The sequence below is a fragment of the Hylobates moloch genome, unplaced genomic scaffold (assembly GCF_009828535.3).
Source record: "Hylobates moloch isolate HMO894 unplaced genomic scaffold, HMol_V3 SCAFFOLD_23, whole genome shotgun sequence".
Classification (NCBI taxonomy): domain Eukaryota; kingdom Metazoa; phylum Chordata; class Mammalia; order Primates; family Hylobatidae; genus Hylobates; species Hylobates moloch.
The window spans coordinates 38,463,509-38,476,491 of record NW_026652298.1 but is presented as its reverse complement, the minus strand read 5'-3'; the positions used below and the strand labels follow the sequence as shown (position 1 = coordinate 38,476,491).

Below are 12,983 nucleotides of genomic sequence, written 5' to 3'. Positions count from 1 at the left end.
GTGAAACCCCATCTCTACTAAAAATACAAAAAATTAGCAAAGCGTGGTGGCGGGCGCCTAAAGTCCCACCTACTCGGGAGGCTGAAACAGGAGAATGGTGTGAACCCGGGAGGTGGAGCTTGCAGCGAGCCGAGATCGCGCCACTGCACTCCAACCTGGGTGACAGAGCGAGACTCCATATCAAAAAAAAAAAAAAAAGAAAAGAAAAGAAAAGAAAAAGACATAAAGAAACAATTAAAATGTCCCTGGGCTGAAAACTGACAAATTTTCCAAATGGAAGCAACACTGCAGGATACAAAGCATGAATCACCAACACCTGTGGATGTGAGACCACAAACGACAAAGAGAAAAAATCTTAACCTCCAAGGGGGAAAAAACCCGAGTCAGCCACAAAAGAAACAAGAACCAAATTAATAGGACAGTTGCCCAGGCACGGTGACACACGCCTGCAATCCCAGCATTTTGGGGGGCGAGGCGGGCAGATCACTTGAGGTCAGGCACTGGAGACCAGCCTGGCCAACATAGTGAAACCCCACCTCATAAAGACAAGAAAAATAAATAAATAATTGATCAGACACTGGTGCTAGAAGAGAGCAACAGCATCACTTTCTGAGGGAAAATTATTATTATTTTTGTTGTTGAGATGGAGTGTCACTCTGTCGCCCAGGCTGGACTGCAGTGGTGCAATCTCAGCTCACTGCAACCTCTGCCTCCTGGGTTCAAGCGATTCTCCTGCCTCAGCCTCCCAAGAAGCTGGGATTACAGGCGCGTGCCATCACACCCAGCTAATTTTTCTATTTTTAGTGGAGACGGGGTTTCACCATGTTGGCCAGACTGGTCTTGAACTCCTGATCTGCCTACCTCAGCCTCCCAAAGTGCTGCGATTACAGGCATGAGCCACCGCGCCCGGCCACAAGGTATCTTTTATAGACCACTGGTTTTGAAAAGACATAATATTCAGCATTGAAGAAAATACCTTTGGAATAGGCAGTCTTGATGCCTGCTAAAGGTGATATAAATTGATAAGGCCTTTTTGGACAACTTGGCAGTATCTGCTAACATTTCAAAAATGCATAGGCTCTAAAATATCCATTCTAAAACTCTAACTATGTAAGGCTAAAGAAATACCGCACGTGAACAAATATTTAAGTACTCACCCATTCTATGCAGCATTGTAATAAAAAGTAAAACCTGAAATAACCTTTATTGCGTCCACTATTAGGACAATGTTTAAACAAATGACACGTCCATCATACACAATACTGTGTGGTCACTGGAAAGCACAGGGACCTGTGTACACTGACATGAAAACATGTGGAAAGAATGCTGGGAGTGTTAAAATTTTCTGAAGTATAACGTAGCACAATGCATACATGCTTTAGGCTTTTTAGAGTAAAAATAGTTATACGAAGACATTTATATTTACACGTGTAACAGTGTGTACAGCCCCGAAGGAACGTCAAAACTTTCACTGTTGTTACCTCCGAGTGGGGACTGGGAAAGCAGAGGTTAGGGTCATTCTTTTTTACAAACATTTATTGGCGCATCCATCAATTCCAGGCCCTGAGGACACAGCTGCGTCAACGACATCGAGTCCACCTGCTCTGGGAACCCGGGTGACTGCTGTTGGTTTTGTTCACTGTGGCGTCCCCAGAACCTGCACCGCACCGGGCACTGAGCGGGCGCTCACATGTGTGTCCAATGAACGAATTAACAAAGGAACCGTCAGTGCGCTACTGGGGGGCGGGGAGGGGTAAAGCACGATCCAAGGAACTCGCATGATCACCCCGAGTGAGTCCGTTCCCCGCCACATGCACCCGCAAAGACTCCGCGCTCCGCAGCGGCTCCACCTGCACGTGCGCTACCTGACTGGACTGAAGCTGCAGGAGGGACGACCCCGCAGCCACTCCGCCCGACCCCGCGACCCCCCCAAGCCCCAGCCTCCCTCAGGGCTCCGATGGGCGGGTGGCCAGGAGAGTCCAGCCGAGGAAAAGGCAGCCAGGCCGGAGCTGGCGGGCAGTGGAGCGAAAGTAAACGCGTCTGCCGCGCTTGGCCTCGCCGGACCTCCCACGCCTGTGAAGCAGGTGCCGGCGCCTCGCTTCCCGGAGCACAGGGACGCCCCTGCAGTCTCCGTGGCCCGGCCCGCCCGCTGCCCGTCCAGCCAGGACGCCCTCACCTCCCGGGACGGCCGCCAGCGCCGGCGCCCGCAGCAAAGGCCGCAGGCGGCGGCCCCACAGCAGCAGTGCCCGCAGCTCGCGCGCCATGTCGTACTCCCAGAGCGCCGCGCGCAGCCACGCGGGACCTGACACGATGGGACGGGGCGGGGCGGGACGGGGCCGCGCGGGGCGGGGCCTTCCTTGGGCGCGGGGCAGTGATGTCACGGCGGGCGCCGGGCTGTCCGGGCCGCTGCCTGCTCGGGCGCGTGGCTGGGTGCTACCCCTCGCGTGGACGGTCGGGCCTGGGGGTGGGACCTCCGTGACCTTGGGTCGCGTTGTCAAGGGCGACGGGCCCTGCGCGCGGAGCTGGGGGAGGTGGCCCCGCCGCCCCTGGCCCACGCTGGCCGGCTGCGCCTAGCTGTGCGCATTCCTGGAATGGGGCGGATGTCAGTATCCACGCGAGGGTGTGGAGGCGGCGCTGGGGAAGAAGCAGTTCCCGTCTCTGCGACCTTTGTGAATCCCGGCCATCCGTCTAGGCCGCTGCAAGTCTCTTGCAAACCAAGACTGGCCAAAAAGCTAAAGCGAATGAGGAAGGGAATTCCAGGCTTTACTGGCTACACCAAAACGTGAACCCAGTGACCAATACCACCAGGAAAACTGCGGTTATTAGTTTATTCCACTTCTCTTGCCCTTGTCGAGAAGAGTCAAACTCTAAAGTATTTAGAAGGTTATCCTGAGCCAAATATGAGTGGGTATGGAGGGAGGCACAGTCTCAAAAGGTCCTGAGAACTTGTGCCCAAGGTGGTTGGGTTACAGCTTGCTTGGTTTTATACATTTTTGAGAGACGTAAGACATCAGTCAGTGCATGTAAGACATAAGTTGGTTCCGTGTGGAAAGGCAGGACAACTCACAGGGTGAACTACTTAGAGGTCATAGGTGGATTCAAATATTTTCTGATTGGCAATTGGTTCAAAGAGTTGAGTTCTGGCTGGGCGCGGTGGCTCACGCCTGTAATCCTAGCACTTTGGGAGGATAAGGTGGGCGGATTGCCTGCGGTCAGGAGTCCGAGACCAGCCTGGCCAACATGGTGAAACCCCATCTCTACTAAAATACAAAAAATTAGCCGGGCAAGATGGCACGTGCCTGTAGTCCCAGCTCCTGGGGAGGCTGAGGCGGAAGAATAGCTTGAACCCAGGAGGCTGAGGTTGCTGTGAGCCGAAATCGTGCCACTTGCACTGCAGCCTGGGCGACAGAGCTGAGACAATGTCTCAAAAAAAAAGAAGAAAAAAAAGAGTTGAGTTATACAGACCTGGAATCAATAAAAAGAGTGAGTGAAGATAAGGGGTTGTGGGCACGAGCACGGTGACTCACACCTGTAATCCCAACACTTTGGGATGCCGAGGTGGGCGAATTGCTTGAGGTCAGGAGTTGGAGACCAGCGTGGGCAACATGGTGAGACCCTGTCTGTACCAAACATACCTGTACTGGATGTGGTAGCACAGGTCTGTAATCCCAGCTACAAGGGAGGCTGAGGTGGCTGGATTGCTTAAGCCCAGGAGGGAGAGGTTGCAGTGAGCCAAGTTCATGCCATTGAACTCCAGCTTGGGCAACAGAGCCACACCCTGTCTCAAAAAAAACAAAACAACAACAACAACAAAACGAGAGGTTGTGGAGACCAAGGTTCTTACTATGTAGAGGAAGTCTCGTCGATGACCACCCTTACAGGTAATAGATGGCAAATGTTGTCGCAAATATTTTCTATTCAGACTGTTAAAAATGCCTAGACCCTCAGGATCAGGAAAAGACCTGGAAAGGTGGCCTGGTGTGGTGGCTTACGCATGTAATTCCAGCACTTTAGGAGGCCAAGGTGGTCTTATCACTTGAGGTCAGGAGGTTGAGACCAGCCTGGCCAACATGGCAAAACCCCATCTCTACTAAAAATACAAAAATTAGGCCAAGAGCAATGGCTCACGCCTGTAATCCTAGCACTTTGGGAGGCTGAGGCGGGCAGATCATCTGAGGTCGGGAGTTTGAGACCAGCGTGACTGACATGGAGAAACTCCGTCTCTACTAAAAATACAAAAAATCAGTCAGGCGTGGTGGCGCATGCCTGTAATCCCAGCTACTCAGGAGGCTAAGGCAGGAGAATCGCTTGAACCCAGGAGGTGAAGGTTGCAGTGAGCTGATACCATGCCATTGCACTCCAGCCTGGCCAACAAGAGTGAAAGTCTGTCTCAAAAACAAAAAAATCACCTGGGTGTGGTGGTGGGCACCTGTGTACAGCTAAGGCTACTCAGGAGGCTGAGGCAGGAGAATCGCTTGAACCCGGGAGGCAGAGGTTGCAGTGAGCCGAGATCACGCCACTGCACTCCAGCCTGGGCAACAGAGTGAGACTCCATCTCAAAAAAACAACAACAAAAAAAGAATTTATTTTTGCCTTACCCCTTGCTGGAGGTTAGAGTCTAGTTGGAGATTCAGACCATAAACCCTGGCCTAACATTTGGTCCAGACCCAGCTGCAGCCTCATAATGCCGATTTCCCAGCACCCCCTCAGTCCCGGAGTGGGGCCCAGGCGGCTCCACTGAGGTTCCCAGGTAATTCGGAGGCACACTGAAGATTCACTGCCACACTCCAATAACTGTACAAAAATAGCAACTCCAGCTCATGGCAGGTGCTGCAGAGAAGCACAGGAGCCAGGAGAATGACCTTCAGTGGGGCCGGGACAGAGTTGGGTGGAAGAGGATGTGTCAGGAAATGCTTCCAGGTGGAAAGTGGCAAATTCCCAGCTTAAGCAACTGAGAAGGGGAATGGAAAGAGGGTGGGCAGATTTGGGTGGAAGAGCAGGGTCCTCTCACCTGGACCACTCCAGCAGCCCTGACAGGCCTCCTGCTTCCACTCTTGCCAGCCTCCCATCCTCCACAGCAGCTAGATCATACTCCGTCTCTCAGATCCTCCAATGGTCCCCCTGCCAACACACATGCACATATTTAGAATCATTTCCAAACTCCTTCTGCCTCCTCCTGTAGGCCTGCATGGGCCTGCCTGTGTTCCCTATCACCACACTCCAGGCAGAGCCCTTCCCAGCATGTCCTCAGGGAATGGGGGTGGGTGGGGGGTGTCTCGCCTTCACATTTCATCCCTTTTTCACTCCATTCAGGAAATCATCTCTCTCTTTTTTTTTTTTTTTCGAGACGGAGTCTCGCTCTGTCGCCCAGGCTGGAGTGCAGCGGTGCGATCTCGAGTCACTGCAAGCTCCACCTCCTGGGTTCACGCCATTCTCCTGCCTCAGCCTCTCGAGTAGCTGGGACCACAGGTGCCCGCCACCATGCCCGGCTAATTTCTTTTATTATTTTTAGTAGAGACAGGGTTTCACCATGTTAGCCAGGATGGTCTTGATCTCCTGATCTCGTGATCCGCCCGCCTTGGCCTCCCAAAGTGCTGGGATTACAGGCGTGAGCCACCACGCCCGGGCAATCCTCTCTTTTGTGACAGCTGTCACATTCGTCCATGGCGCAATATATCTGGCTTAGGCCTTTTATTTCTTTTTTTGTTTTGTTTTGTTTTTTTGTTGTTTGAGACAAAGTTTCGTGCTTGTTGCCCAGGCTTAAGTGTAGTGGTGTGATCTCAGCTCACTGCAACCTCTGCCTCCCATGTTCAAGTGATTCTCCTGCCTCAGCCTCCAAAGTAGCTGGGATTGCAAGCACCCGCCACCATGCCTGGCTGATTTTTGTATTTTTGGTAGAGACGGGGTTTCACCATGTTGGCCAGGCTGGTCTCGAACTCCTGACCTCAAGTGATCCGCCTGCCTTGGCCTCCCAAAATGCTGGGATTACAGGCTTGAGCCACCGCACCAGGCCAATTTCAACAAAGGGAAGTGATAGTTGGCAAAAGGAGGGAAACCTGGGCTTTAGTTAAGGGTGGGGGGCCTCTGCCAAGACTGGCAGGCCCCAGGTTTTGTGGAGGGCAAATCTACCAAGTTCCAGACAAACCCCCAGAGCCTTCTGTCCTGTTGGCCTGTAGCCTTCAGAGACAAACCCTCAGCCTCAGAGCCTTGTGGTCCTGGGGCCTCTGCTAGCCCAGGGACCTGTGGCTTTTTTATTTTTTTATTTTTGAGACGGAGTCTCACTCTGTTGCCCAGGCTGGAGTTCAGTGGCACGGTCTTGGCTCACTGCAACCTCCGCCTCCCAGGTTCAAGTGATTCTCCTGCCTCAGCCTCCTGAATAGCTGGGACTACAGGCACGTGCTACTATGCCTGGCTAATTTTTTTGTATTTTTGGTAGAGATGGTGTTTCACCCTGTTAGCCAGGATGGTCTTGATCTCCTGACCTCGTGATCCGCCCGCCTCGGCCTCCCAAAGTGCTGGGATTACAGGCATGAGCCGCAGCGTCCTGCTGGACCTGTGGCTTTTTAAGGTACCGAGGGATGCAAGGCGTGTCCTAAGGTGGCCACGCATGGATTTCAGGCTCTGCGTAAACCAAGAATCTAGAAAGAGGAAAAAATGTTTACATGCAGATGTACTTGACTTGAATTAGTGGAGAATGACTGGCAGCTGCTTGGGGAGGGAAAGGGAAGAACCCCCAAGTCTCCTGCCCCTCTCTATGGCTGATACCAGGCTGCCCATACAAAGCCACTGCCTTCCACTGGGATCAGCTGAGGGCCGTGAAAAATGCCCAGTGCTTTATTCACAATAGCCAAAACGTGGAAGCAACTCAGGTAACCATGGACAGACGAATGGGTCAGCAAAATGTGGTCTATTCATACAATGGAATATTACTCAGCCATAAAAAGGAATGAAGTGGCCAGGCGTGGTGGCTCACACCTGTAATCCCGGCACTTTGAGAGGCCGAGGCAGGTGGATCACTTGTGGTCAGGAGTTTGAGGCCAGCCTAGCCAACATGGTGAAACCCCGTCTATACTAAAAATATAAAAATCAGGCAGGCGTAGGCCAGGGACGGTGGTTCACGCCTGTAATCCCAGCACTTTGGGAGGCCGAGGCGGGCAGATCATGAGGTCAGGAGATCGAGACTATCCTGGCTAACACGGTGAAACCCCATCTCTACTAAAAATACAAAAAATTAGCCAGGCACGGTGGCAGGTGCCTGTAGTCCCAGCTACTCCGGACGCTGTGGCAGGAGAATGGCATGAACCCAGGAGGCGGAGCTTGCAGTGAGCTGAGATAGTGCCACTGCACTCTGGCCTGGGCGAAACAGCAAGAATCCCTCTCAAAAAAAAAAAAAAAAAAAATTAGCCAGGCGTAGTAGTGGATGCCCGTAATCCCACCTACTCAGGAGGCTGAGGCAGGAGAATCACTTGAACCTGGGAGGTGAGGTTGCAGTGAGCCCAGATTGCACCATTGCCCTCCAGCCTGGTGACAGAATGAGACTCTGTCTCAAAAAAATAAAATAAAATAGGCTGGGCGTTGTGGTTCATGCCTGTAATCCCAGCACTTTGGGAGGCCAAGGTGGGTGGATCACCTCAGGTCAGGAGTTCGAGACGACCCTAACCAGTATGGTGAAACCCTGTCTCTACTAAAAATACAAAAATTAACCAGGCATGGTGGCAGGTACCTATAATCCCAGCTACTCAGGATGCTGAGGCTGGAAAATTGCTTGAACCTGAGAGGCGGAGGTTGCAGTGAGCCGAGATCGTGCCACTGCACTCCAGCCTGGGCGACAGAGTGAGACTCCATCTCAAAAATAAATAAATAAATAAGATAAAATAAAGAAGCCAGAAGAGACCCTGTCTCTGCCAAAAAACACAAAGACTAGCCAGGTGGGCCAGACGTGGTGGCTCACTCCTGCAATCCCAGCACTTTCCAAGGCCAAGGCAGGAAAATATGTTGAGACTAGGAGTTCAAGACCAGCCTAGGCAACATGGTAAAATGCTGTCTGTACAAAAAATACAAAAATTAGCTGGGTGTGGTGGCGCCTGTAGTCCCAGCTACTTGGGAGGCTGAGGCAGGAGAATGGCGTGAACCCGGGAGGCGGAAGTTGCAGTGAGCCAAGATTGCGCCACTGCACTCCAGCCTGGGCGACAGAGCAAGACTCCGTCAAAAAAAAAAAAAAAAGAGAGAAAACAAGTGAGGATTGGTTTGGCGTGAAAGTAAAGAGAGTGAAAGGGCAGCTCAGTCCTGTGTGCCCAGGGGAATTGCACAGGCCACTCGGGCAGCTCTGCAACGCCCCTTCCTTGCTGGTGTGGCTGCCTGGTGGCTCTGTCCCCGCCACCCTGCCACCTCAAGAGTGCTCCCTCACCTGGGTGCCTTAGGCCTGGATTCCAGACGGTTGGTGTGCTGAGCAGCGCCTGCTATCCCAGGGTCTCCTTGGGTGTAAAGAGGACCCCTCAGTCCTGCTTCTCACGCTGGTCCCTGGGGCGTGGACGGAGGACAGGGTTTCGGGCAGGTAGAAATGCGGACCATCTGGTAGCTTCCCTGATGTCTGGCCTTGAAGGTGCCAACTCCCCCAGGCATGAGGTGACGGGGGATATTGTCCATCATGCCTGTTAGCCCCATCACTTCTTCATGGTGAGTGCCATGCTGGCCTGCACAGCCTTGGCCCTGCAGCTCATGAAACATGAAGGATGGCGGAAACGTGTTCCACCTCACCTGGGTGATTGGTCGGGAATGCTAGACATCCCTAATTATGTCTTTGAAAAGCAAGCACGACTTGATTCCGTTTTCTGTTTCCCTCAAAACCTGCACTTGTCACAAGTAAGCAGGAAGAACATCTCCCAGCACCTCTGTATTCCCCGGGGGCAAGCAACATGGTCAGGTCAGGGAGCACCTTCCAGGTAACTTCGGGTTTCAAGCCCACTGCGGGGGCTGTTGGCTGTTGGCTGCCCCTGGTGTTTCTCAGCCTTAGCTCTGCTGAGACTCCTATCCAGAGGACCTGAGGCTGCCACTGGCTGCCATGTCCTTTTTTTTTTTTTTTTTTTTTGAGAAAGGGTCTCACTCTGTCGCCCAGGCTGGAGTGTAGTGACACAATCTCAGCTCACTGCAACCTCTGCCTCCCAGGTTCAAGCAATTCTCCCACTTCAGCCGCCCGTGTAGCTGGGACTACAGGCACCACGCCTCGCTAATTTGTGTATTTTTAGTAGAAATAGGGTTTTATCATGTTGGCCAGGCTGGTCTCGAATTCCTGACCTCTAGTGATCCACCCACCTCAGCCTCCCAAATTGCTGGGATTATAGGCGTGAGCCACCCCGCTTTGGCTAAGAAAATTCTTTTTTTTTTTTGGAGACGGAGTCTTGCTGTCACCCAGGCTGGAGTGCAGTGGCACCATTTCGGCTCACTGCAGGCTCCGCCCCCCGGGGTTCACGCCAATCTCCTGGCTCAGCCTCCCGGCTCAGCCTCCCGAGTAGCTGGGACTACGGGTGCCCGCCACCTCGCCCGGCTAATTTTTAGTAGAGACGGGGTTTTACCGTGTTAGCCAGGATGGTCTCGATCTCCTGACCTCATGATCTGTCCGCCTCGGCCTCCCAAAGTGCTGGGATTACAGGCGTGAGCCACTGCGCCCGGCCTAGAAAAGTCTTTCTTGCTGCTAGTCTGGAGCCATGGGGACTGCGGATCCGACATGATAAAGCCTGCTCCTCGCTCAGCTCCCTTGCATGCACTGGGTGGGGATGGATCAGTGTCACCCACACCAGGAGCTTGGCGCTGTGGACACTAGGGGTGCCCAGCATGAGGACTGTCAACGTTTCCTTTTCTCCAATGCCAAAGTTAACCAGTGGGCAATCCAACACAGGCAAGCTGATCCCCAACAGGCCTTTGGAAGGCCTTGCTTACCACTTACTGCCGCCACGACGCTTGAGGGCTACGGTGCATTATAAACTCCTCCCTTTCCCAAGGCGCTCCCAAAGTGAGTTCGAGGTGAATGTGTGGAGAGAGGATGTGTCGACGGACAGTCTACCAGTAGAGGGTTAAGGGCCTGCACCCTCTCTGTCTCTTGCTGCTCTGTGAACTTGATGGTTACTTAACCACCTCTGTTTTCCTACAAGAATACATGTAAACAGTGTTTGTCACACGCCATATTTTCCCATCTCTTCACTTTGTTTTCCACAGGAGGAAGGCAGAATTTGGGGGACTCAATCAAAGTTGAGGCTGAGGCCCTTACTCCATCCAGGCCCAGGACTCCTGGCTGGGTGGTGTTCCTTCCTCAATCCCCTCAGCCTCACAGAGGCGGCAGCTCAGCCTCTATAATCTCACCTGTCCCAGTCTCTTCCTAATCCCCTTAAAAACATCCTCAATACTTACAAGTTTTTCTTTCCTTTTCTTTTTTTTTTTGAGACAGAATCTTGCTCTGTCACCCAGGCTGGAGTGCAGTGGTGTGATCTCAGCTCACTGCAACCTCCGCCTCCAGGGTTCAAGCAGTTCTCCTACCTCAGCCTCCCAAGTAGATGGGACCACAGGTGCACGCCACCATGCCTGGCTAATTTTTGTATTTTTAGTACAGACCGGGTTTTGCCATGTTGGCCAGGCTTGCCTTGAACTCCTGATGTCAGGTGATCTGTCTGCCTTGTCCTCCCAAAGTGCTGGGATTACAGGTGTAAGCTACCGTGCCTGGCCTTTTTGAGATGAAGTCTCAGTCACCCAAGCTGGAGTGCAGTGGTGCGATCTCGGCTCACTGCAACCTCCACCTCCTGGGTTCAAGCGATTCTCCTGCCTCAGCCTCCCAAGTAGCTGGGAATACAGGCACGCGCCACTAATTTTTGTATTTTTACTAGAGACAGGGTTTCACTATATTGGCCAGGTTGGTCTTGAGCTCCTGAGCTCGCGATACACCCGCCTTGGCCTCCCAAAGTGCTGGGATCTTTTTTTTAAGAGACAGAGTCTTGCTCTGTTGCCCGGGCTGGAGCACAGTGGCACAATGGTAGCTCACTGCAGGCTCAACCTACTGGGCTCAAGTGATCCTCACACCTCAGCCTCTTCCGTAGCTGGGACTGCAGGTGTGTGGCATCATGCCTGGCTAATTCTTTAAAAAAATTTTATAGGCCGGGCATGGTGGCTCACGCCTGTAATCCCAGCATTTTGGGAAGCCAGTGCAGGAGGATCACTTGAGGTCAGGAGTTCGAGACCAGCCTGGGCAACATGGTGAAACCTTGTATCTACTAAACATACAAAAATTAGTGGGGCCTGGTGGCGGGGAGGGGGCCTGTAATCCCAGCTAATCAGGAGGCTGAGGCAGGAGAATCGCTTAAACCCGGGAGGTTGGCTGGGTATGGTGGCTCACGCCTGTAATCCTAGCACTTTGGGAGGCCGAGGTGGGTGGATCACCTGAGGTCAGGAGTTCACGATCAGCCTGGACAACATGATGAAACTCTGTCTCTACTAAAAATACAAAAAAATTAGCCAGGCGTGATGGCGGGTGCCTGTAATCCCAACTACTTGGGAGGCTGAGGCAGGAGAATCGCTTGAACCCGGGAGGCAGAGGTTGCAGTGAGCCGAGATCGCGCCACCGCACTCCAGCCTGGGCGATAGAGTGAGCCTCCGTCTCAAAACAAAAACAAAAACAAAAACAAACACAAAAACCCGGGAGGTGGAGGCTTCAGTAGCCGAGATTGGGAGATTGCGCCACTGCACTCCAGCCTGGGCAACATAATGAAACAGTGTCTCAAAATTGTGTGTATGTGTGTGTAGAGGCAGGGGTCTTGCTATGTTCCCGGGCTGGTCTCCAATTCCTGGCCTCTGGCAATCCTCCCAGCTTGGCCTTCCAAAGTGCTGGGATTACAGGCATGAGCCTCTGTGCACGGCCCATGCAATACTTTCTTGTATCTATTTCTTTATTATTATTTTTTGAGACAGTCTTGCTCTGTCGCCCAGGCTGGAGTGCAATGGCGCAATCTTGGCTCACTGCAACCTCTGCCTCCCGGGTTCAAGAGATTGTGTCTCAGCCTCCCGAGTAGCTGGGATTACAAGCACGTGCCACCATACCTGGCTAATTTTTGTATTTTTTGTAGAGACAGGGTTTCACCATGTTGGCCAGGCTGGTCTCAAACTCCTGGCCTCAGGTGATCCGTCCGCATCGGCCTCCCAAATCGTTGGGATTATAGGCGTGAGCCACTGCGCCCGGCCCTTTTTTTTTTTTTCCTTCATGGAATACTTTCTTAATTGAGGTGTTTTATAGGTGTTAGCTCCCGTTGAACTTTTCTATCTGGTGAGTTGATTTAACAGTGGTCTCATAGCCAAAAGATTCCTAGTAAATCCTTTATAAAAAGATGTGAGCATGTCAAAAGCACCGTTTTATGCACAATTTAGATCAACTGCAAAGCATTGTCATTTACTCATCAGAGCTCCTCAGAATCTACTTTGATAGTCTGGGCATTACATTCACTTAAATTTCTTCAGTATCTTATAAGGGACCTATGTTTCCCCACCTCTGACTATTTATTATGAAGTGTATACAAGTAATTCATGTGAAATTAACACATAAAATCCATACGTCCATGAGGCTGCGATGTCTTCATGGTCTGAGATGAAGTTATTCTCATGTCTACATGCCCCTGCCCATCCGTTACGGCACTGTGGGTATAGCCTTAGCTTCCCGGCACACACTGTCCTGTGCTAAGAACTTCCTGGTAGCAAAATGGCCACTAACGTGCAATCATTTCCTTACTGAAAGGGGTGTTTCTTTTTTAAAAACTGTGTATTTCGCCATGCAATGCTCAAAGCATTTTTGGTTCAAATAAAATCTTTGGTTCAATTTTATAGTAATCAAAAGAACCGGGCATGTTTGCTCATGCCTGTAATCCCAGCACTTTGTGAGGCCAAGGCGGGTGGATCACTTGAGGTCGGGAGTTCAAGACCAGCCTGGCCAACATGGTGAAATCCTGCCT

The 12,983-nt window shown here is 52.0% G+C and overlaps 1 protein-coding gene across 2 annotated transcripts in view; it reads right to left on the bottom strand.

Moving 5' to 3' along the window:
• The window catches only part of TRAP1 (TNF receptor associated protein 1), a 63,132-nt gene extending 60,806 nt beyond the window's left edge, over positions 1–2,326 (bottom strand). The window contains exon 1 of one of the 2 annotated variants that reach the window (XM_032145465.2): positions 2,177–2,326. In XM_032145465.2, coding sequence (XP_032001356.1) covers positions 2,177–2,264 — 88 coding nt within the window. In that variant the 5' untranslated portion in view covers positions 2,265–2,326. The remainder of the gene's footprint in view (positions 1–2,176) is intronic. The other variant, XM_058433996.1, reaches the window with a different exon arrangement.
• Positions 2,327–12,983: the final 10,657 nt, after the last annotated feature.